Source organism: Elephas maximus, chromosome 7, assembly GCF_024166365.1.
Source record: "Elephas maximus indicus isolate mEleMax1 chromosome 7, mEleMax1 primary haplotype, whole genome shotgun sequence".
Taxonomy (NCBI): domain Eukaryota; kingdom Metazoa; phylum Chordata; class Mammalia; order Proboscidea; family Elephantidae; genus Elephas; species Elephas maximus.
The window spans coordinates 99556359-99582331 of NC_064825.1; the positions used below are offsets into that span (position 1 = coordinate 99556359).

The 25973-nt window shown below is 40.1% G+C and overlaps 1 protein-coding gene across 1 annotated transcript in view; it reads left to right on the plus strand.

Annotated features, from left to right (window-relative positions):
• The window catches only part of EXT2 (exostosin glycosyltransferase 2), a 157671-nt gene that overhangs the window by 103029 nt on the left and 28669 nt on the right, over positions 1-25973 (plus strand). Inside the window, exons 9-10 of the mRNA XM_049890927.1 lie at positions 3998-4187; positions 18232-18398. Of these exons, the coding sequence (XP_049746884.1) occupies positions 3998-4187; positions 18232-18398 (357 nt within the window). The remainder of the gene's footprint in view (positions 1-3997; positions 4188-18231; positions 18399-25973) is intronic.

Here is a 25973-nt window from a genome sequence, read left to right on the forward strand (position 1 = left end):
AGGGGCTCCTAGAAATGTAATCAGATGCTAGGGTACAAATACTCAAATCCAGGCACCTTCCTAAGACTACAGCTTAATGTCAAAGGGTGATGTCATGGAAACAGGAGGTCAGCATTGAGAGGATAACCTTTCCTATTATGTCTCTTGGTTGTGAAATCAAATTATGGCACATCGTGGACATTTTGGCTTCAATATCCTGATTACATTAGGACTCCAAGAATCCCATTTGGTCTCCTTGAGTTCCCATCCCATGTGTATTCCATGTGTTTGTGTACATTTCCTATCCCACACTGTTACATCTGGCAAACAGCTGTTATATAAGTGGTGATGGGTGTCCATCAGTGATTTGGATGAGATTCATGTGGGACCTTGCGAATCCCAGGGCATGAAAGACTGTAGGAAAGTGTAAGGTAGACGGAATAACAGGCAGGACGTTTCATATTCAGGCACCTTCTAAAAAGCTCATTCTCCTTTTTGTCAGATAATACATGTAATTGGTTTTAAAAGTTATGTAATATTAGAATCCTTTCTCTATTCTACCCACTCTGAGTTCTGCTCCCCAGGAAAAACCATTTTGAGCTCTTTTTACTATTTCTTCTTGTATTTACACCTCTATTTCTTAATAATGTGCTAATACTGCTATTTCTTGATTTTTATATGTTGAACATGATCTATTGACCTCCTAATGTGGAAGGTAAGGATTTAGAAGTTTTACTCCCTGACCTCCAGCCCCACTTCTCCTATCTCTTCCTCCCATTTTAATTTATAACAGCGTTGGTTAGATCTGTATTTGTTTTGTACGTTAGTATCTCTACATAAACATTGTTCATAGTGCAAATAATGTACAGATACGTCTCTTGAAACTTTTTGTTTTCCTATGAGTTTTTATGAGTTATCATCTCATTTTGTTTGTTTGTTTTGTTTTCTATGTTCCTGTCATAACACTTCCCCAGACTCTCAAACAGGACCATAAAATATCTTCCTGTATTGTCAAGCTCAACTATTAATTTTTCAGATTTTTTTTTTTGAGACATTCCTTCTGGAACCTTCCATCTTCTTGCTTCAATTTAGATCGGTTGTCTAGGCCTACTGCATCTGTTGTCCTGGGTCTTTCTTTTCACCATATCCTAAGAATTTTCTTTTTCTGGCCTGTGTTGATCCCTTTTTTTCCTCATCCCAAATCCAACTTTGTTGGTTGATCCCCTCATTTTGATAGTATGCATCCTTCAGAAGGTTCCTGGAAAAAGGATCCATAAAAGTTAACTTCTGGGAACTTCACTTGTCTGAAAATGCCTTTCCTTTACCCTCACACTTGATTAATAATTTGGCAGAGTATAAAATTCTAGTTGGAGTTTTTTTCCTCAGAATTTCAAAGGCTATGATTTCATTTGTAATAGATTAACAAATCTATTGCCTTCTAAATTTCCTCTTTATAAAATGGATATAACGTTTCAATAATTTTTCCTAGTATCAGTACAATAATATTTTTGCTTTTATTATTTTTTTAATTACTGTATTAAAATTATCTAATATTTTAATGGTAGCAAAGAGATTTAATGTGCTTCATTATTTTATTCTTTTTTATTGTGTTTAAAATATATGTAACATAAAATTTGTCATCTTAGCCACTTTTAAGTATACAATCTAGTGGCATTAACTACAGTCACAATGTTGGACTACCATCACCACTACTTCCAAAATTTTCATCACACCAAGTAGAAACTCTACCCATGATGCAGTAACTCCTCGTTTTCCCCTCCTCTTAGCCTGATATCCTCTAATTTATTTTCTGTCTCTATGAATTTACCTTTTCTAGATATTTCATATAAATGGAATCATCATACAATATTTGGCCTTTTGTACCTGACTTATTTCACTTAGGAGCCCTGGTGGCACCATGGTTAAATGCTATGCCTCTTAACCAAAAGTCAGCAGTTCAGATCTACTACCCGCTCCTTGGAAAGCCTATGGGCCAGTTCTACTCTGTCCTATAGGGTCGCTATGAGTTGGAATAGACTTGATGGCAGCAGGTTTGGGGTTTTTTTGTATTTCTCTTAGTATAATGTTTTCCAGGTTCATCCCTGTCGTAGCATGTTCCTTTTTATGGCTGAATAATATTCTGTTGTATGGAAAGACCACATTTTCTTTATCCATTCATTTGTTGATGGATACTTAGATACTTGTTTCCAGGTTTTGGCTATTATGAATAGTACTGCTGTGAACATTGGTGCACAGATATCTGTTTGAGTCCTTCTTTTCAATTCCTTGGGGTAGTTACCTAGGCGTGGAATTGCTGGGCTATATGATAATTCTATGTTTAACTTTTTGAGGAACTGCTTCATTACTTTGTAAACTAATTTGAAAAAAGATTCAAACTACAGACAAGTTGCAAGAATTGTTCAATGAACTCACCTTCCAAGATCTACACATTGCGAGAATTTCCTCCTTATTCTCAGTGTTCAGAAATGATGTGCTTCAGTATGGCAGCGTTTTTCATTTCATTCTTTTTGTTTATTTTTTAATTCACTGCACTGGCTACTGATTGGGCCCTTTCAATCTGAAAATTCGTGTCCCTTATATCACTTGTTCTGAGAACTTCTTTTATTTCTTTGCTGGTTTCCTTTCTTCCATATTCTATGCTTTCTTTTTCTGGAAGCTCCAATTAGGTGGATGTTGGACTGCCTGGCTTTTTTCATCTTTTCTGTGTGTTTTTCATCTCTGTCTTTCTGTTCATCAGACTAGAACATTTTATGATCTTTATCTTCCAGTCCTGCCCCCTTTTTTAAAAACTTTAAGCTATCATGTTTTTAATGTCCAGGAGTTTTTTTTCTGCTCTTTGATCATTTTAAATAAAACATAACAATTTGTTCTTATTTCATAAATGAAAAATCCTATCTCTCTAATGATATAATTTGTTGTTGATGTTGTTTTCATTTTCTTCTGCCTCTTCTGTTTTGTCTGTTTCTTCTGAGGTCCTTTTTTTCTAGTTATTCACTTTGGTCTCTCTTGTCCATGCTGAAGATGCTCTTGAAATGTCCGTGACTCTGGGATCTGTTCATGGTTAGAAGGAGGCCCTAAAGAGCTGATTGGAAGTTCTTTGTGTGAGGGCAGAGCTTCGTGCCCTGAGGGCTTCACTTTCCAGTGCTGGGCAGCAGGCTCACCACATGGCTGCCAGCGTTTTGGGAACTGAAAGGGGAATAAGGCTGCAGGGCTCATCCTTCAGAGTATAGATTTTAATCTGCATTTTCCTCTCAACCGTGCCAGTGTTTCCATGTCTGGAGCTTCAATTTCTTCTAAGAGTAAACCTCCCTCTGCCAGAGAGAGGCCAGAAGAGTAGTTGCCTGGCTAAGGGGGTGGGTAAAGGGAGGGCTTGTGGTTCTGAATCTCTAACTGCTCCTTCTACATATTTTAACCAGCCCTCCTCTTTTCGATCCTACCTCTTACCTCCAAGGTAGCTGGTGAGTTTAATTCCTGAGCTTTTGTGGGGTTCAGCCTTTTGAACTTGTTTGCTTTTATTGGCTTCCCCCTTTGTAGCTACTTAACTTTTAGCTCTCTTCTAATCTGTAATCACTTCTCTAGCCCCTTTCAGTCTTTCAGAAATGTGTTAGTATCCCTCATCAGCTATTGTCTTTTCTCCCATATCTTTGTCAATTGTAGACTTACATTCTTGTATATTTATCAGCTGTCATTATAGTGGGTTTCAGGACACAATGGAGATAAATGCGTATGTTTAGTCTTGTCATGTTTAAACATTAAAAAAAAAATTAAAATTAACAAAACTGTCCTTTTCCAGTGGTATTAGGGCCAAACTGAATTAAAGGGTTTCCATATAAACTTTGAAAAGGGGAAGATTTTGAACAGTTGCTTAACTCTTGGATTGGGCATGGTAAAAGCCACCTAATCTTTCACGTTTGGGTTTAGTAATGATGTTGGGAAAGGGATCTGCCCCATTATTACTATATCCTTGTCTCATCCAAATTAATTTGCTTTCTTGCAGAAATGGAGCAGCGTGAGTAACCCACTCTTCCTGCCACTGATCCCTCCGCAGTCTCAAGGTTTCACTGCCATCGTCCTTACCTATGACAGAGTAGAGAGCCTCTTCCGGGTCATCACTGAAGTTTCCAAGGTGCCCAGTCTTTCCAAGCTGCTAGTTGTCTGGAATAATCAGAATAAAAACCCTCCAGAAGGTAAGAAGAGTGAGGACATACGGTGTGTTTAGGAGAGGCTTGGCGTGGGCTTTAGTGCAGCTCTCAACAGACTGAATTGGGGTGGCCAAATTCTTTGTATCCTTCGTTTTAAATGAATTTTCCTGGTTTTTCAGGACAATGCCATTTGAGACAGCATGACCCCAATTTTCTCAGTTATTTCATTCATGTGCTAGGGTGGCCCATTTAACTCCAAGCCCACGGCATGCTCTGTAGCCTCAAGTGTTTGGGGGCTTAGGAATCACAGGATCAAAGGCCTCCAGCTTTGGGAAAACAGATCTCAGCTTCCCTCAGCCATCTCAGCTGATTTGTTTACATGAAAACTCAGTTTAAAAGGCATTAGTTTCCTTCTTTCTTATCTCTGCTCTGATACTGTGCTCTCCTTCAAAAAAAGAGATGGCCTCACCTCTGATTGGGAGAGTCAACAGAGCATGCCCTCTCCAGGCCTCCAGTTAGTTCCTCAATGTGAGCACTCACCAGGCCCTCCCACTGGTCCATCCTAATCACTGTTCCTTACCTTGGCCACCCCTGTAATCTACTGACTGGCAGCTCACGTTGAGGACTATTTGATTAATTGGATTTGTTTTTAATTCGGGGTGCACAGAGTATGTTCCACCTGCATTTAGCTTCTCATTCAGCCTGTCTATTACTGATCCTAATCCCAGGGACTTCAAAGCTTCTGCCATTTATAGCCTATTAAAGCCAGGAAGTTTCTGATGGATTAGAGCAAGGAATGGGTTTGAAGTTTGTAATGTGCACCACTGTCACTGATAAGGTCTAGTTTATTGCCCGACAGTAGTATCTGCACTTTTTATGGCTATTCCCTTTTAATTGGTCATGCTGAACCCGGGAAACTACCAGTAGTAGATCCATAGTCTAAGCTAGAAGAAGACCATATTTTTGGCTGTGTTAAGCAGATCAGAATTGCCTCAGGGAAATTCTGCAGTGCTTTCCGAGATATTTAAAAATTTTTCTTCATGGCATTTTTGCTATCTGAGAGAATCATATACTTTCTTTTTCAAATTAAGGGGCCACACTTTGAGTAAACAAAAAAAAAACAAAAAGCTACTTTAAATGAAGCTCCTGTGTTAGTCCCTGAAAGTACAACTGCTTTTTTTGCTTTAATTAACTCTCCTTTTATGCCAAGTTTTCTCTGTACACTATAAAAATGCCAGTTTTCTAGGTTTTTGTTTTGTTTGTTCAATTTAAATAAAGGAGAAGGAAAGAGGTAGAAGAAAAGAGGAAGGAATTGCACCATCTAAGAAGAAGGAAGGGAGGAAGAGAGTGACAGGAAGGAAGGAAAAAGTAGAGACAGCAAAAAGACATTGTGTGTGGAGGGAAATCAGAGAGGGCCTCTGACAATTGACTTGGATTCCTCAATGCGGCAGGCCATCTTTCCCCAGAGTGAAGAGAATTGTTTAGTACTATGTTGCTAATTAGTCTCTTCATTTATAAATGATGGGTCATGTTTTAAGAAGGAAAGGGGTGCGCCCCTCATGGTTTCTGGAACGGCTGATCACGTCATGCTGCATCCACACACGTGCGTCTGCTTCTGTGCACCAAGGCCAAGCCTTGCAGAGAGAGCCTCTCAGCCCCCTCCTGCCATCCCGCCCAGATAGACAGTATCCCACATTCTGGTGCTAAATGCAAAAGAGGCTTCTCTTTGTAAACCTTGTTTAGCCACGTTGGGCTAAAGGTGAATTATTTATTGAGAATTTCAGTCACTTTTTTGGGCGAGTATCATCACAAACTATGAGAAAGGAGGAATCTTTGTGCTCCTTCTCGGTCTGTGCCCCTCCATTGGCCTAACTAAGCGGTAGCACGAACCTGGATTTTACATGGAACTGGGTGTTGAGTTTTAATTTTCGGTAGACCCTACTAGAATGTAGTGGTTAATTTTATGACCAAGGGTTTAGTTTATTTCTGAAATATTTTGGCTCTAGGGAGGAAAGCGAGCCCTCAACTGATGAGGCTCTAATTTTGACACGTTTAGAGACTAGACCAGCTTTTTTCTAACTGTGGTTTTTAGGCCAGGGCTCTGGCGCTGGCATTGTGGTTGTTCGGGGAGAACATGAACCATGTTTAATCTTCTGTGGGTGTTTGTGCAGTTGGTAAATGGGGCTGTCAACTCTGGTCCTCATGCCAGCAGATGCATCTGATTTTTCATGTACAACGTTAGTAACATATATTAAAAAGAAGCAAGTCCAAAGCTTTGAAATATTAGAGGCGAAAGTGATGTTTTTCACTTTCTCTGCATTTACTAAAATGAATATTGTGGTTAACGTGTCTGCTGCTGGGAGTACTAGTGCAGGCAGCAATGTGCCCCCTCTCTCCCCGTCCCCCCCCCCCCCCCCTTTTTCACTCTCCAACCCAACCAAATACTTTTTTCTTTTGGTTGCATTTTAAGTCTTAATTGCTGGGTTTGGAGTTTAAGTCTAGGCAATAGAAATTTCCAGTGAGCTTTCATCACGTTGGTTTTGAGTTCTGTCAGAAGAAAAGGCAGGTCACTGCATTTTCCCCTCCCCAACTCTTCAGTTCCCAAACTTGATGGATATAGGGGTTATTTGGGTTGGACCCTGGCCTCAGTGCTGAGGGAAGCTATTACATTGTACATTTCAGATAGGTTTAAATCAGCCTTCTGTTTTAACTGATTTCAGTTTTAAATTTCGTTTGACCTCAGGAGTCCAGAGCTTCATAAACTTTAGTTGCCTAGGAGATGAGTGCGTCAGATGGTCAACCCTGAAGAGGCAGCAGAGAAGTAGAGGCCGCAGCTGCCTCCGTTTTGAGCTGAGGTTTAGGACTTTGGGGAATCATGGAGACCAGCTATACACCAAGCACCCTGGGCACTTCTGCGGTGGGCCCCGGGTTTGTGCAGAGATACTCTGGTATTTACTTTGTGGATCCGTGGTAGTGTTTATGACAGTGATTGGTAGGATGGGCTTAGGATCACCATCAGTCAACTTGCACATTCTGTAGTACATTTGCCAAGTTGGAGAAAAATTCTTCTTGCTTACATCTCTCTTGGCATCCAGTGTGGGGAAAACAGTTAATCAATACATTATTTTTTTAAAAATCCTTGACACAAGGAGTTCTTTTTCTCTTTTAAGCTGGACTAAAGCTCATACTGTGAAGTTATCAGGTCACCTAGCCCAGCTGTTTGTTTTTCATAAATTTATCAATGTGTTTGAAAAATCATATTTTTCAGGTTACTTTGTGTGAATGGAAGGTGACGTTTCTATTTTACCAGCTACACACTCACAGGATAAGACCCAAGATACAAGGGTTTGTTGTTCCATTTAGAATTTAAACCATTCATGGGTAGTTTTTTGGAATTTTTTGATGATGTCATGTTTTTTCACTAATTGAATGGATGCTGAATCACTGTTTGCTGGTAGTTTTTTATTGTTTGAAAAAATGGAACGCCACTTGCCAGCGGAACATATCAGTCCCATGTCCATGAAGCATACCACACACAGTGGATATATCAGTCCCATGGCACATCACACTTCCTGGTTACACTTGAGCCATAAAATATCTTACCTTTCCAAAAATATGCAAAAATACACATGAAATACTAAATAAACATTGCATTTACTGCATGTAATGATTATCCGTTTGATTTAGAGTGAGCCATATCAGTACCCGCCATGTGTCTGTCAGTTTGTCATCCTGCAGTGCCTTGCGTGTTGCTGTGATGCTAGAAGCTATGCCACTGATATTTCAAATACCAGGAGGGTCACCCTTGGTGGACAGGTTTCAGCTGATCTTCCAGACTAAGACAGACTAGGAAGAAGGACCTGGCGGTCTACTTCTGAAGAAAATTTAGGCAGTGAAAACCTTCTGAATAGCAGCAGAGCATTGTCTGATATGGTGCCAGAAGATGAGCCCCTCAGGTTGGAAGGCACTCAAAATACAACTAGGGAAGAGCTGCCTCCTCAAAGTAGAGTCGACCTTAATGATGTGGATGGAGTCAAACTTTCAGGACCTTCATTTGCTCAAAAGAGAAGAAACAACTGCAGATATCCGTTAATAATCGGAATGTAGAATGTTTAAAGTATGAATCTAGGAAAATTGGAAATTGTCAGAAATGAAATGGAGCTCATAAACATTGATATCCTAGGCATTAGCGAGCTAAAGTGAACTGCTATTATTAGCCATTTTGAATTGGACAATCATATGGCCTACTATGCCAGAAATGACAAATTGAAGAGGAATGGCATTTGCATTCATTGTCAAAAAGAACACTTCAAGATCTATCCCGAAGCACAACGCTGTCAGTGATAGGATAATATCCATACACCTACAAGGAAGACCAGTTAATATGACTGTTATTCAAATTTACACACCAACCACTAAGGCCAAAGATGAAGAAATCGAAGATTTCTACCAACTTCTGCAGTCTGAAATTGATCAAACATGCAATCAAGATGCATGATAATTACTGGCGATTGGAATGTGAAAGTTGGAAACAAAGAAGAAGGGTTGGTAGTTGGAAAATATGGCCATGGTGATAGAAACGAGGCTGGACATTGCATGACAAAATCAACGGCGACTATACACTTGAACCTTACCAGACAGAGTACACAGGAATCAAATTGACTACGTCTGTGGAAAGAGATGATGAAAAACTCAGTATCATCAGTCAGAACAAGGCCAGGGGCTGACTGTGGAACAGACCGTCAATTGCTCATATGCAAGTTCAAGCTGAAACTGAAGAAAATCAGAGCAAGTCCACGAGAGCCAAAATATGACCTTGAGTATATCCCACCTGAATTTAGAGACCATCTCAAGAATAGATTTGACGTATTGAACACTACTGACTGGAGACCAGACGAGTTGTAGAATGACATCAAGGACATCATCCATGAAGAAAGCAAGAGGTCACTGAAAAGACAGGAAAGAAAGAAAAGACAAAGGTGGATGTCAGAGGAGACTCTGAAACTTGCTCTTGAGCGTTGAGCAGCTAAAGCAAAAGGAAGAATTCATGAAGTAAAAGAACTGAACAGAAGATTTCAAAGGGCCTCTCGAGAAGACAAAATAAAGTATTATAATGACACGTGCAAAGAGCTGGAAATGGAAAACCAAAACGGAAGAACATGCTCGGCGTTTCTCAAGCTGAAAGAACTGAAGAAAAAATTCAAGCCTCGAGTTGCCATAGTGAAGGATTCCACGGGGAAAACATTAAATGATGCAGGAAGCATCAAAAAAAGATGGAAGGAATACACAGAGTCATTATACCAAAAAGAATTAGTCCATATCCAACCATTTCAAGAGGTAGCATATGATCAGGAACCGATGGTACTAAAGGAAGAAGTCCAAGCTGCTCTGAAGGCATTGGTGAAAAACAAGGCTCCAGGAATTGATGGAATATCAATTGAGATGTTTCAACAAACAGATGCAGCGCTGGAGGTGCTCACTTGTCTATGCCAAGAAATATGGAAGACAGCTTCCTGGCCAACTGACTGGAAGAGATCCATATTTATGCCTATTCCCAAGAAAGGTGATCCAACTGAATGTGGAAATTATAGAACAGTATCATTTATATCACACGCAAGCAAAATTTTGCTGAAGATCATTGAAAAGCGGTTGTAGCAGCACATCGACAGGAAACCGCCAGAAATTCAAGCCAGGTTCAAAAGAGGACATGGAACAAGAGATACCGTTGCTGACGTCAGATGGATCTTGGCTGAAAGCAGGGAATACCAGAAAGATGCTTACCTGTGTTTTATCGACTTTGTGAAGGCATTTGACTGTGTGGATCATAACAGATTATGGATAATATTGAAAATAATGGGTAATCCAGAACACTTAGTTGTGCTCATTAAACCCAGAGGCAGTCGTTCCAACAGAACAAGGGGATACTGCATGGTTTTAAGTCAAGAAAGGTGTGTGTTAGGGTTGCATCCTTTCACCATGCTCAGCCTGTGTGCTGAACAAATAATCTGAGAAGTTGGACTATATGAAGAAGAATGGCGCATCAGGATTGGAGGAGGACTCCTTAGCAACCTGCGTTATGCAGATGACACAACCTTGTTTGCTGAAAGTGAAGAGGACTTGAAGCACTTATTGATGAATATCAAAGACCACGGTCTTCAGTATGGATTACACCTCAACATAAAGAAAACAAAAATCCTCACAACTGGACCAATAAGCAACATCGCGATAAACAGAAAATACTGAAGTTGTAAAGGATTTCATTTTACTTGGGTCCACAATCATCACCCATGGAGCAGCAGTCAAGAAATCCAATGATGCATTGCTCTGGGCAAATCTGCTGCAAAAGACTTTTTTAAAGTGTTCAAAAGCAAATATATTACTTTAAGGACCAAGGTGCACCTGACATAAGTCATGGTATTTTTCATTTGCCTCATATACATACAAAAACTGGACAGTGAATAAGGAAGACCAAAGAAGAATTGATACCTTGGAATTATAGTGTTAGTGAATTATGGCCCAGGAAGTACATCATAAACTCTTTTCACCAAAAAAAAAAAAAAAATTCATTTACTTGAATATTTCCGAATTCTGGGTCACCATACCTTCCCCATAACACAAAGGAAATACCAGGGACTGCCCGAAGAATGAACAAATCTGTCTTAGAAGAAGTACAGCCAGAATGCTCATTAGAAGCAAAGATGGTGAGACTTGGTCTCACAGATTTGGACATGTTATCAGGAGGGACCAGTCCCTGGAGAAGGAAATCACGCTTGGTAAAACAGAGGGTCAGTGAAAAAGAGGAAGACCCTCAACAAGATGGATTGACACAGTGCCTGCAACGATGGGCTCAAGCATAATAATGATTGTGAGGATGGCACAGGATCAGCCAGTGTTTCATTCTGTTCTATATAGGATCACTGTGAGCTGGGACCTACTCGACGGCACCTAACAACATATCAGTAACCATGTTTTGTGAATCACACCACACATGGGACATATTGGTCCCATGGGCCAGGAAGTGCATCACAAAATATTTTCACCCCAATAATATTTCATTTACTTGAATATTTCCGAATGCTGGGTAACCATACCTTCCCAATAACACAAAGGAAATAGTAAACATACTTGCAAGCCTTATCTCGCTGTACAGAAGCCAAAAGACACAAAATTTTCACACAATCACTGCTCCGGGAAGCATCCCCTCATACGAATGATTCTCAACACTCAAATGTGGGTTGGACCAACTTCCGTGTTTTTTAGGCAGATGTATCAATATCCTCCACGACACCAGAATGTACTAAGGTGCCTCAAAAGCCTGCCAATAAACCTCCAGGAGCAGAAAATGTAACATGAGAGAGTTAAAGGAGTAAGGAAGAAGTGTCCCCATTTTGTCTAGGCTAGAGAATCAGGGCCTGGAGATTTCTAGCTATGGTACTGTTTCTTTCTGCATCCCTGTGGGTCAGGTCATCTCCATATCTTTCTGCACAGACCTCTTTGAGTTTTCAATAGAGAAGTGAAGTTCAGTGGACTTTACAAGAATCCATTTGTGAAGATGAGCATAATGGTACAATATTCTCATAACCCTTTATTGTATACCTCCTACATCCTAGGGCTAGGAACTGTGCCAAGTGCTTTGCACACATATCCCTAGTCCTTATGACAACCCTGCAAGGAAAGCTGTTATTGGCACCCCCCCTCCCCATTTTACTTATGAGAAAAGTGAAACTCAGGTTAGTTGAGTTATTTGCCTAAATCACAAAGCTTCAAATGGCAGAGCCAGAAATAAACCCAGGTCTCCCTGGAGCTACAGCTCATGCCCTTTGCACTAAGCCATACTGTCTCTCTTTAGATTACCATTTGATAGTAGGAAAACCATCATACATTGTCAGTTCTCTGACTTGGGATTATGTAGAAGACCTAGGTCTCTGTCAGAGACTCAGAACCAGAAAAGTAAATCTCTTCCTTTGAAAATACTAATGAAAAGGAAAAAAAAAACTTTTCTTTCTCACATGTATTCTTCCTCCCTACCTTGTGCTCCCTGTTCACTCTGCTGCTCCAGTCCTTTCTTTTTTCCAGAGATTTCCAGAATCAAATTGTTATACTAGGATCATCTGCTTTAAGGGCACAGTGTGATTATATTGCTTATCCTTTGATTGCCGCCCTCTCATCCCTGACCTCCACAGACGGGAGGCTGAAGCCTGAGGGAATGGTAGCTGTCCTCCACGGAGGTCTGTTTCATTTGGAAAGGTGAAAACTAGAAACTGGGAATTCCGTCGAGGGTCTTGTCTTACAGTACTGATGGTCCCCAGACGGCTGACCGCTGAAATAGAAACTCATTTTGCGAAAGCTGACTTTTCGCTGCCTAAACCTAACTCAGAACAGGGAAAGAGAATCACATTTCTAAATAAAAAGCCATGATTTGGTCTACATTTCCTCTTGCATTCCGTATCATCCTCTTTTGGACTTCATCACTCCCCAAAACTTCCCTCATCAGAGACCTCGTAAGGACAAGTTAGTTCTTTAGGGACATTGCCTCAAGTAATTCTTTTAGATGTATATAGTCGTAGAACATGGAAAGGGGCCTGTGGGTTGAACATGTACACACTCGCCAAGTGGAAGTCCAGATTCCAGCCTGGGTAGAGGAATGTTTATACTCAACCAAAGGAGCTAACCTGTTTTCTGTTCATATTGGAAAAAGAGGAGCTGTTTGTTGCCTTGTAGAAGTAACATGGCAACAGTTCCACGTTCTTTTGTTTCGTTAGTCTGTCAGACTTTCTCAATTCTGGAGGAATCCTGGCACGAATTCTGCTTATCTAAAAGTGGAAGGTCCAAGCTGGAGGCATACCACTGGGTGGTTGTAGTGGTGTGCCAGATCTTTTTTAATTTTTTTTTTCCCATAAGTCCAATTCATTATTTTGTTTTTAATTGTGCTTTAGGTAAAAGTTTCTAGCTGTAGTTAATTTCTCATACAAAAATTTATATGCATATTGTTTTGTGATATTACTTGCAATCCCTACCATGTGATGGCAAACTCCCCCTTTCCACCCTGGGTTCCCTGTGTCCATTCGACCAGTTCCTGTCCTTTCCTGCCTTCTCATCCTGCTTTTGGACAGATCTAAAATGTACCATTTTGCCACCACTACAAAAGGTTCAAGGAGCCTTGATGGCCCAGTGGTTAAAACGCTTGGCTGCTAACTGAAAGGTCTTCAGTTCAAACCTGCCAGCTGCTCCGTGGGAGAAAGATGTGGCAATCTACTTCCATAAAGATTTACAGACTTGGAAACCCTAGGGAGCGGTTCTTTTCTGTCCTGTAGGGTCGCTATGAGTCAGAATCTACTTGACAGCAGTGAGTTTGATTTTTGGTTTGACATAAGATTCAAATAATTCTTTGGTTCTGTAAATAGAGACTAACGTTCAAGGAAAGCAAAGCTAACATTTATTGGATATCTACCATGTGCCAGGTACTGGGCTGCTAGATGCATTCATAGTCATTCTCACAGTCAACCTTGTGATGTTGGTGCTACTAGTCCATCTTTGTAGATGAGGAAACAGTTTCAAAGTGATTGACTTGTTCAAGATCACATGGCTAGTAAGTGGTAGACTTGGGATTTAAAGCTGTTTCCAAAGACTACCCCGTGAAATCCCAGAACCTTAGAGGCATCTTGTTCAGTCTTTCATCTGATATGAAGTAGAAATCTGACCTAAGTTAGAATATTTCAAATAAAAGGGCACATTGTATTGCTGAAGGTATTTCATTCCATCTTAAGACAGTTTAGACCATCATAAAGTTCTTACCTATTTTGAGTCTAAATCCGTTTCCCTGTAACTTCTACCCAGCCACTGGTCATGGTTCTAATTCTAAAGGCCATAGAGAACAATACAATACTTTTTTAATCTGATGACTTTTCTGGTATTCCTAGTGTGTTAGTCAGGGTCCAGTTAGGAGACAGAAACCACACAGTAATTTGAACAGGAAAAGTTTATATATAAAGAGCTATTAACTAGTAACAGGAGATTGGCTATTAAGGAATAAAGAGAACTCTGAAGATTACAGGAAACAAAATTGGGAGAGTTCCTTCTCCCCCTTAGGGCTGAGATTCAGACCTTGTTGGAGATGGTGTCACTGTAGTCCGGAGGGTAAAGTTTACTGAGATGCCATAGGCCAAGGCTGGCAAGCAGGAAACCACCTGCCCTCTGGGATACCCACAAAACTCAACAGGAAGCTTCCCAGGGTTAGTGTTGAACTTGCTGGAAAACTGGATAGGGCTTCCATGCCTCTCACTGGGAAGCCACCCATGGAGGGAACCTCAGCTGAGTTACTGATAGAGGCACCTGCAGGACTTGCCAAGAAGCTGCCCCTGAGTGTGCCGCTGCAACTCTCTGGCGGTAAGTGCCACCAGCTACCCACACACTGCCCAAGTACTGAAGGAGCAAGAAATAAAAAAAGGTGCACCAGAACCTAGAAGAAAAGTGCCTTCCTCCTGCAGTGCCCCTCCAACACTCTCTACTGACAAACCTTAACATTATGCCAGATGGCAAAGGAGAAAGGGTTACAGGATCCAGTTCTAATATTACAAAGAGGGCAATGAAGGGTAGATTTGAAGCTAAGAGGTAATAAATTGATACCTGGCATACTCAGTTTCTTTAAAAAAAAAATTGCATCCTGTAAATCCTAGATTCAAGTATCTGTACTATCCTCATTATTCCTTCCAAACTGTCTTCCAGTTTGTTGGTACTTCTTCTAATACCCAGATGTGAACACAAAGTCTAGCACTGCGGCTCTCACAGTGTGATTCAGGCATCCTGACACCCTTCTAGGAGGGTCACAAGGTCAAATTTATTTACGTAATATTTAAAAAAAAAAAAAACCCAAACCCATTTCTATCAAGTCAATTTTGACTCATAGCGACCGTATAGGACGGAGTGGAACAGCCCTATAGGGTTTCTAAGGAGTGGCTGGTGGATTCAAACTGCTGACCTCTTGGTTAGCAGCCATAGCTCTTGACCACTGCACTACCAGGTCTCCAACATAATAATAATATTACTACATGTTATTTGCCTTTTTCCCTCTTTTATTTTCTCACAAGTATACAGTGGAGTCTTCTAGAGGCTACATGACGGGATGATGTTATTACTCTAATGGCTAATGGAATGTATGCTTGTGTTTTAAATAATTTTCTCAGTTTTAATTTCTAATGCAGCAATATTGATATATACAATACACGTGAACAAAATTTCTTTGGGATTCTCAATAATTTAAGAGTATAAACGGAGCCTGAGACCAAAAAGTTTGAGAGCCGCTGGCCTAATGGGTAGGGCTATTACCTCCTTCATTCTAGAGTGAAGGGAACTGGTTTTATAAGGATTTGGGGACAATGTATTTATAACAGGGATTTTATTTATCTGGAAGAGGGACTGGGAAACAAACACTAATAAGATGACTGCTAGAGAGAGTTATTGACCTTTCACTGTTTTGTTCTTGATAAAGAGAAACATGGAATTTTCAAGTTGCAATGGATGGTAAGGTTCTATTTGGTCTTTGATGCTAAACAGACTTGGGTTCAAACACTAGCCTTATTATTTGCTAATGTGATATTGTTGTTGTTGTTAGGTGCCATCAAGTTAGTTCTGAATGATAGTGAACCTGTGTACAACAGAATGATACACTGCCCAGTCCTGCACCATCCTTGTTGTTATGTTTGAGCCCACTGTTGCAGCCATTGTGTCAATCCACGTCATTGAGGGTCTTCCTCTTTTTCACTGACCCTCCACTTTACCAAGCATGATGCCCTTCTCCAGGGACTGGTCCCTCCTGATAACATGCCCCAAGTATGTGAGACAAAGTCTCATCGTCCTCGATTCTAAAAAGCATTTTAGCTGTACTTCTTCCAAGACAGATTTGTTCATTCTTTTGACAGTCCACCGTATATTCAGTATTCTTCTCCAACACCGCAACTCAAAGGCTTCAACTCTTCTTCAATCTTACTTACTCATTGTAGCTTTCGCATGCATATGAGGCAAGTGAAAAAACACCATGACTTGGGGTCATTGTGAATTGGAATTGACTCCAGGGTAATGAATGATGAGTGTGACATACTACTTTGTAAATAATTTCTGCCACATAGGATTATCAGTAGGTTTGGATGACATTGCATCTGTGAAGTGTCTGCAGTATACAAGTTGCTTAATGAAGATCCCCTTCTCTCCCTCTGCTTGTTCTTAGCCTGAGAAGAACTTGCTTAAGATCTCATAGATAATACAGAGCTCAGGTCTCCAATCTCCCAGTCATGTGCCCATTCATTTGTTGATTATGTAATTCTGAGCCAGGAGGAGCGAAACTGCAGTTAAGTCTTGTTATTGATTAAAAGGCAGTGACCTATAGGATCATTTCTTTGATCTTCAGTTCAGCCTTTTACTAAACATGCTTCTTTGGGAGTTGGCCACTTGTTTAGGCTCTGTGCCACAGGCTTTTTGAAGACTATGAGTATGTTCCTAAACTACAGGGCCTCTCACTTGCACAGGCCTTTTCCAAGACTCTGGGAGGAGCCCTAGCGATGTGTTACATGAACATATTGTAAAATATGCGGAAGCAAGACATTTGTCTGCAGTCAGTTAAAACAGCCTCTTTTCGTTCCGACTTTCCCCTCTGTCATACCTCCTCTTGAGTATGGTGACTTTGGACTGGTCACAGGCATTTTGGGGCTTCAAGACCTACACATATGGAATCTTCCCATAATGACATATATACACATACATATACATATAGCAGTATAGTAGCTGGCTTTCCTGTTCTCATTCAACAAACGCTGTGAGAAGAACAAACTACCCCCTTTGAGGTCCCTGAGGTCTGTGGAGATGAGCACTGTACCAAAGAAGTATTCATTTCATGCTGTGCTAACTACAACATTTTAAAATAAAGAACCTGCAGTTGCATTGCTTCAGTCATTTCAGAGTAGAATGGGAAAAATGTAAGGCAAGTCACGGGTTGGTATTTCTTTAATATACTAGAAAATGCCACGTAATTGGAGCTGGAAATCTGATATTTACTCTGTAAATTGGTCACGATGAGAAGTAAACCCAGGGAATCAGGGAGGAGGAGCTGGCGAGGGGATAAAGGGCTAAGAAAGCTAGACTTACTCAGTGAAACTTACTTTTGTGAGGGGGAGATTTAAACAGCATTGATAGCGGCTTGTGATTACATCATGGCGGTGGACACCCCAGGGGAGACATCTTGAGCACCAAAAAAAAAAAATAAATAAGCCCATTGCTATTTAGTTGATTCTGACTCTCGGCAACCCCATGTGTCACAGAGTAAAACTGAGTTCCATAGGGTTTTCTTGGCTGTAATCTTTATGGAAGTAGATTGCCAGGCCTTTCTTCTATGGTGCTGCTGGGTGGGTTCAGACAGCCAACCTTTTAGTTAGCCACCAAGCACAAACTGTTTGTGCCACCCAGAGACCAACCAGACCCATTGCCATTGAGTTGATTATGACTCATAGTGACCCTCTAGGATAGAGTAGAATGGCCCCGTAGGGTTTCCAAGGAGCGGCTGGTGGATTCGAACTGCCGACCTTTTGGTTAGCAGCCTGAGCTCTTAACCACTGCACCACCAGAGCTCCATGCCCAGGGACCACTGGATTGTATTTTCTAGGAGAGCTGCAGGCAAATTTTGAGCTGGAGTGTACCTGCCTGAAAGTATTTTGCAGAGGTGGTAGAATTTTGATATTAAAACGACAGTCCTAAGATTGAGGTAGTCCCCACTCTGTTCCTCTTCCTGCTACCATTACCTTGGTCATTTTGCTTCTCTCCCTCTCAATTATGAATTGAAGCCAATTCGTTCATTCTAGTTAAGATGGTATTGAGAACTAGTCTTACAAGGATTGAGAAAGGGGAGAAAAATAGTAAAATACAAACTGTTTTAAAATGCACACGTAAGAATCTCCACCGGCCCAGTGTGTACCTTTGGATTTGATGAGAGCCATGGATCTAAACTGATTCTTTTTTTCTCATTTGTGATGTGATGCTCTCGCCACTTCAATCTCCTTATCCTAGTTAGAAGAGTAATAAATACCTCTTTTTTCTTTTCCAGAATCTCTCTGGCCCAAAATTCGGGTTCCATTAAAAGTTGTGAAGACTGCTGAAAACAAGTTGAGTAACCGTTTCTTCCCTTACAATGAGATCGAGACAGAGGCTGTTCTGGCCATTGATGATGATATCATTATGCTGACCTCCGATGAGCTGCAGTTTGGTTACGAGGTAAGGAAGCTTTAAACAGCATGTTTCTGTATGTAACGTGTATGGCCAATTATTGCTTGTCTTTTCTGAAAAACAAAGTGTTATATTCTCTACGTCGTAATCTCTAACCTCTTCTCATAGAGTCCAAAAGCTGTGCATAAGAGTGTGAGTTGTGAAGCCCTTCTTCAAAATTTTGAGGAAACTCTATTCCAGAATGACAACTCTGCCCTCTGCTAATTTTGGGAACTCCCAAGGAGAGTCCCAGGGGACATTTTCAAAAAGAGCATCTATTGTGTTTAGCAAGCACTTAATTGATGTCTCCTTGGATAGCACTTCCCCTGACTCAAGTCACCGGGCACCACAACAATAAAAACATCAATAAGCGAAGAAGCTGGCGACACAGAGAAACAGAAAGCAGATCCTGTTGATGGCTCTCTCTCTGAGTTTTAAGTGGAGAGGCTGGCTGCCTGTCTTTAGGGAGAAACATTCTATATCACCGTTCATTCAGTGTGGCTGATGGATTAGGCTGGGTTCAGGGGTTAAGTATGGAGACCAGTAAAGGTCTCCCCAGGGGAAAGTGCCAGAGCCGAGGCCTGGTGAAAAGCAATCAGAATTGATGAGCCCTGTCAGGGAGGATGTACGTGAGATGCATGATGGCGACAGGCAGAGGCCCGCGGCTGCAGGGCTGGGAGAGTGGTATCAGACCCAAGCAAAACAGAGTGGATAAATCAATTAGCTACAGCTGGGCACAGGGGAAAGTGGTGAAATTTATCCCCTACAATCACCTTGCCTCTGGGAGAGAGGTAACTGTCTTCTTTAGTTGACTCAGGATTTGTAGAAGGTGGAGTTCTTAAGAAATCATGAAATTTTCTTAAATGAAGGCATAGGTGATACGTACATTTATTATAGAAATGTATTTTCCAGCCCTTAAATTATAGGTGGATTTTAAGGAAAAGAAATAGGAATCACCACCCACCACCACCACCAAAATAAAAAGCCCAGGTTTCCCATTTAAAGGTAAAAGAAATTGTTACGAAACAGGCTGATGTATGAAACTGATGGATATAGCTGCGGGCTGGTGAAAGGCATGAGAGTAGCTAATAAAACATTCGTTCGTTTTTGTGATTTTAGTTCCTTCATAGAAGGTGATTTTTATGTCATCACATCCAGGGTGTTGAACAATTTTCTAGAACACTACCGTTCTTTTTTTTCTTTCTTTCTTTCTTTTTTTATTGTAATAAATATATAGGTAACAAAACATTTGCCATTTCAATGGTCTTCATATGTACAGGTCATTGACATTAAATGTGTTCATCATGTTGCTCACCCGTCACCTTTCCCAGGTTTTTCCATCCGCCTCCCATTTTTATTTTTTTAGAGGAAATTGCCTACTTATTTCTCTAGCCAAGGCATTGAAAAAAAAAAAACAAAAAACTCTGGCAGTGTTTTCTCTCTTCGTTGCCTAAAAGCTTCAAACTACCAGTGTGTTTATATTTGTGACAGAAAGGAGGTGGGAAAAGGGAAAGCTCAGAATGATATAGCAAGGATAGACTAGCTCTACTACCTCTTCGGTATTTTCAATTGGTCTAAAGGAAGTCTAATAAAAAGAGAAATGGACTAACTGTTTTTCTGGGATCTCTTTCAACCCTGAGTGATAATTTCAAGCAACAAAAGAATTGTTGATGAGAGGAAGCACCTAACATACTATAACATAAGTAACGTAACATGCTGCCCACCACAGTGTGTTATGTGGTGTGTTATTAGGGCCTGAGTTTGAACCTTCACCCAAATCTTCACCTCTTTCCTCTGATTACCTATGTTTGATTCCACATCACCCGTAAAGAAGTAACTGCATATCAAAGGAGTGGGAGCATAAAATGCCTCACTTCCACTCATCAAAGCCTTCTCCAGATGTTATGGAGGGAACAACCTTCATAGCTACCTCATGTACAACTCAGTGTGTTCTTATCAACGTCCTGGGTATTTACATACATTACTTGTGATCTTTCCCTAAGCCTGCAAGGCAGGTACTGTTTTTCTCATTCTATACTGAGACTTAGCAGGATTAGGCCAGAAGTCACACAGCTAATAAGTAGAAGACTTGGGACTTAAATGCAAGTTTGTCTGACACTATGCTATCTTCTCTGAGGATTTTTATCCTGAGTGACACTTGTCAGAGACCACTGGTCCCCAAAAGTAGTACTTAGAGCCATCGGCATATTGTTTGTCCGTCATGAAATTATTTTGATGCTAAGGACAACAAATAAATTTCTCAGGCATCGCTATTGTTGGTACTTCAGGGTAACTTTCTGAAGTTATTTCTTGCATAGTAATTAATACTATGGGCTTCAAAGTAGGATCTCTCTGGACTCAAATTTCTGCTCTGTCACTGTATGATCATGAAGAATTTACTTAATCTCCCTGGGTCTTGGTTTAGACTTATGTAAAATAAGAATAACAGTATCTACTTCATGAGGTTACGATACGCATTTGATTAAAATTGCATCGTGCCTACCACATGGACAGTTTTGACTAAATGCACTTTCAATGTGGTAGACGGTGTGTTATGTTACATACACTGTGGTAGCTGCTGCTACCACTATGGTCACTACTGTTGGTACAACTGTTACCAATATTCCATTGATGGGCCTATGATTCATGAGAAAGGTGGTTTGTTGTTTACATTATTCAGAGGGGACACTTTTCTCTTGGAAAGGGTACCCAGTTTAGTGTTTAGTCAGAAGATAGAAGATGACGGTGCTTCTAAATCTTGCTTTTGATGCCAGAGCCTAGGATTATTTTTCACGGGGGAATCGGGAGCAGGCTTGACTGATTAAGTGAACAAATACATCAGTTAACAAACATTTGCCTTTTAGGGTAGTTATGTTCAAATGGAGAATTACCTCTTTGTGACACTTATCACAACCTGTCTATTCCATTAGGCTTTAGGATTATATCTATTTTGTTAATTCCTACTCTTCCTTTAGCACTTAGCTCCAACATCACTGTCTCAAGAAGCTCTGAGAGAGCCCCCAGGATAGATTACATACCTCTTTGTACCTCTTTGGAATCAAATAGTTAATTGTGAAGTGTGTTGTTTAATGTCTGCCTTTTCTTCTAAAATGTAAGCACCATAAGGGCAGGGACCATGGCTGTTTTGTTCATTGTTATATTCTCCATGCCTAACCCAGTTCATTGTATTCAGTAAATATTTGATGACTGAATGAATCTCTACCATCAGCACAGATATGAAAGATATGAAACTGACATTACTCTGAGCTGCCTTCCACTTTAATGCGGTGCACAGTCTGGTTGCTGTGGACCTTGATATCCTGCCCTGGATATTATCTGATAAGGATCCAGTGCTGCCGTGCTTTCAGCCAAGGATTCGAGATCACCCCTGCAGCTTTAAACATCATTTTACAAGAAAAACGTAGTGTGCGTTTCTCCTCTTCAGCCTTGTACATGCGATATAGGCACAATTTCAGCCAGAAAACCTATGAAAGGAAATGTGCTTGAGAAGTAGTAACTCTTAAGTGGCACCCTTGCTTGAGAATTCCCAAAGTGTCCTATATTCATGGTCCATTTCCTTTCAGCCAACTTTAAAAAAAAATTGGGGGGGGGGAGGGGTCTTTGTTTTGTTTTCTTTCAGGTTGTATTGAGGCAAACTGAGAGACTTGCTGAGGGCCTGACTCAGCAGGTTAGTGACAAAGGAATTTGGTGTCTCAAGTCCAGTTTCCACTATAAATGTTAGATCAGATGGTTGGCTTTTCATTGATGACCATCTGCTGATCTTACATGTTGACAAGAATGGAATCTTATGGCTCTGTTTGGTTGAAAGTTTTCTGTGAATACAGAACACTGTATCCAACAACTGCAGAATACATATCTTTTCAAATTCACGTGGTACGTTCACTAAGACAGACCATATATTCTGGGCCATAAAAAGTCTCAGTAAACTTAAGAGGAAGAGTGTGTTCTCTGACCATGGTAAAATTAAATTGGCAATCAGTAGCACTAAGCTACCCAGGAAAACTCTATATAATGAAAATTAAGCAACAGACTGAGAAATATTCAAAGACTATGCATTCTTGACGGGGAAATGTCACCCCCATTTGGGGTAAAAATTGGTTCTTGGGGGAAGAAAGTATTTTAGTTATTTGAATGGTTTGTGACCATCCAAAGCTCTATCTACCCAACAAAATCTTATTCCTCAGTACCTATTATGCTCATAGGGTTTTCTTGGATACCAAATTAGCATTAATATTGAATTCATGGAAGATACACAAAATGCATGTAAGATCAGTGCTTCAAAACTATGGTGAGTAGCTGGCTGTGACTGGAGGACTTTCTCTTGATCTTTTGCTGGAAGTCACGTGGCGAGAGGTGCCTGCGTGTGCCCACTGACTGCCATTGGCTGCCTCGTGGATGTATTTTATGTTTGATCCTCAGTGCTTCTGTATGTGAGTTGAGCTTTGAGAATTAAACAAAAATAGTGTATATTTTATTATTTAATTCTACAAAAGTTACTTAGCCCACCATTATGTCAAGTTCTGGAAAGAAACAGTGTTGACCAGTTGAATATGTAGTTCAAAACCTTCCCACAAAGAAAACTCCTGTCCCAGTCTGCCTTCACTGGCAAATTCTGCCAAACATTTAAGAAAGAAATAATTACCAATTCTACAACATGCTGTTCCAGAAAAATCCAAGAGAAGGAAACACTTCCCACCTCATTCGGTGAAGCCAGCATTTCCCTAATATCCAAATCAAAGAAACTGCAAGAATTTCAGATCATTGTTTCCCATGAACACAGATGCAAAGTCATTAACAAAATATTAAGAAATCAAAACCAGCAATATATAAAAGGATAATATATCATGGCCAAGTGAATTGTATCCCAGGAATGCAAAAGTGCTTTAAGATTCAAAAATCAACCTGTGTAATTCACTGTATTAACAGACAAAACAGTAAATAGAAAACAAAAAAACCAGCCATCTCATTAGATGTAGAAAAGATCTGATAAAATTCAATATCCATTCATGATTAAAAAAAAAACAAAACTTTCAGCAAACTATGAAAGAAGCTTTCCCATTTTGTTAAAGGAAACCTATTAAAAAAAAAAAAAAAACTTTCCACTAATATCACACGTAATGATGAAAGACAGGCTTTTTCCCCTACCATCCTGAACAAGGCAAAGATGTATGCACACATACTTCTATTCAGCATTATACTAGAGGTCCTAGCTCTTGTAATAAGGCAAGCAAATGAAATAAAAACCATATAGGTTGGAAAGAAAAAAGTAAAAGTGTCTGTATTATGATCATCTGTCATGATCATCTCTGTCTGCCTGGTCCAAGATGGGAGCCATTAGCCACATGTAGCTATTTAAATTTCATTTTAAATTCCAATTCATTAAAATGAAATTAAGGTAAAAACTCAGTGCCTCTGTTGCAATAGCCACATTTTAGGTACTCAGTGTGGGTTACCTTATTGGGCATATTTTATATGTGTATATATATATACTTCATATGTAGAACTTTTCTGGATGGTGCTGGTTTGTGTGGAAAATTCAAATCTAGACAGATGTTACTAGACTACATTAATTTAACAAGGTTGGAAGATACAATATCAATATGCAGAAATCAATTTACTGATGTATACCAGAAATTAAAAAATTTTTTTAAAACTATGCCATTTACAGTAGCATCAGAAATATGAAATACTTAGGAATAAATATGACAAAAAAAGTGAAAGACCTATTCATTACAAACTACAAATGTTGACAAAAATGAACCAAAACCCAAAAATGAAAGAAGAGCTGATTAAATGGAAAAAGATATGCTATATTCAAGGGTCGGAAGACTCGTTATTGTTAAGATATCAGTTCTCCCCAAATTGGTCTGTAGATTGAATGCAGTTCCAATCAAAATCCCACCAGGCTTCTTTTATCATCATTATTATTATTATTGAAAAGCTGATTCTGAATTTCATATGAAAACACAAAGAACTTAGACTAGCCAAAACAGGTTTGAAAAAGATGAACAAAACTGGAGGACTGACGCTACCTGAACCCAAGGCTTCCTATAAAGCAACATTAACCAAGACAGTGTGGAATTGGCATCAATATAGACAAATGATCAGTGGAATATAATAGAGAGTCCAGAAATAGACTCATACATATATGACAGCTAATTTTTTACAAAGGTTCAAGGCCAATTCATACAGAAAGGGTATTTTTTTCAGCATATGATGCTTAAATATTTGAATATCTGTGTGTAAACAAATGAACTTCTGGTTCATACCTCTTACCAGATACAAAAATAACTCAAAATGGGTCATAGACCTAAATGTAAAACCTAAGAGTACAAACCTTCTACAAAATTGATAAGCCCCTAGTTAGACTATAACCAAACCAACCAAACCCAGTGCCGTAGAGTCAATTCCAACTCATAGCGACCCTGTAGGATAGAGTAGAATTGCCTCATAGAGTTTCCAAGGAGCGCCTGGCAGATTCGAACTGCTGACCCTTTGGTTAGCAGCTGTAGCACTTAACCACTATGCCACCGAGGTTTCCTAGTTAAACTATATGGCCTGCTAAAAGATCTATTTTGGTCAGTATTCTGTGTGCCCTGAAAAGAATGTACATTCTCCAGTTGTGGATTTAATATGCTTTCTAGGTCAATTAGGTAAGGCTGGTTACTTCAGCACTTTTAATTTTAACACAGTCAAACTAAGCCCCTGCCCATTTGGCTTGTTCTTCTCTGAGACAAACATCCCCGTGTCTTCTATTTTTTCTATGTTGTTCAGTGCCATCAAGTTGGTTCCAACTCATAGCGACCCTGTGTACAGCAGAACAAAACACTAGTCGGCCTTGTGCCATCCTCACAATCATTGTTATGCTTGAGCCCATAGTTGTAGCCACTGTGTCTGTCCATCTCAGTGAGGCTTTTCCTCTCTTTCACTGACCCTCTGCTTTACCCACCATGATGTTCTTCTCCAGAGACTGATCCCTCCTGATAACATGTCCAAAATACGTGAGATGAAGTCTTGCCATCCTAGCTTCTCAGGAACTTTCTGGCTGTACTTCTTCCAAGACAGATTTCTTCATTCTTCTGGCAGTCCGTGGTATATTCAACATTCTTCTCCATCACCGTAACTGAAAGGCATCAGTAGTTCTTCGGTCTTCCTTATTTATTGCCCAGCTTTCGCACGCGCAGTTGAAAATACCAGGGTTTGGGTCAGGCACACCTTAGTCCTTAAAGTGACATCTTCGCTTTTTAACACCTTAAAGAGATCTTTTGCAGCATTTTTTTTTTTTCTATAGCGTTTCTTATTTCCATGGTAGTTACATTCATTATCCTGGTTTAAATTAAAAATAGTTTGAGCACAATGTTTAATATGTGGGAGTCAAAGAGAAACCATGGAACAGACCTTTCTTACTGTGGTTCCAAAGAATTTTTAGAGAAATCTGTAGAGACAGGGGAGTCTCTCCTTTTAGGAATTTTTCAGAAAAGGGAAGCCAGCAGTCCTTCTGCTTCTAGAGAGGCTTTACTAGTTTTGCCTGGAGCCAGATGAATAGGCCAAATGACCCTGAGA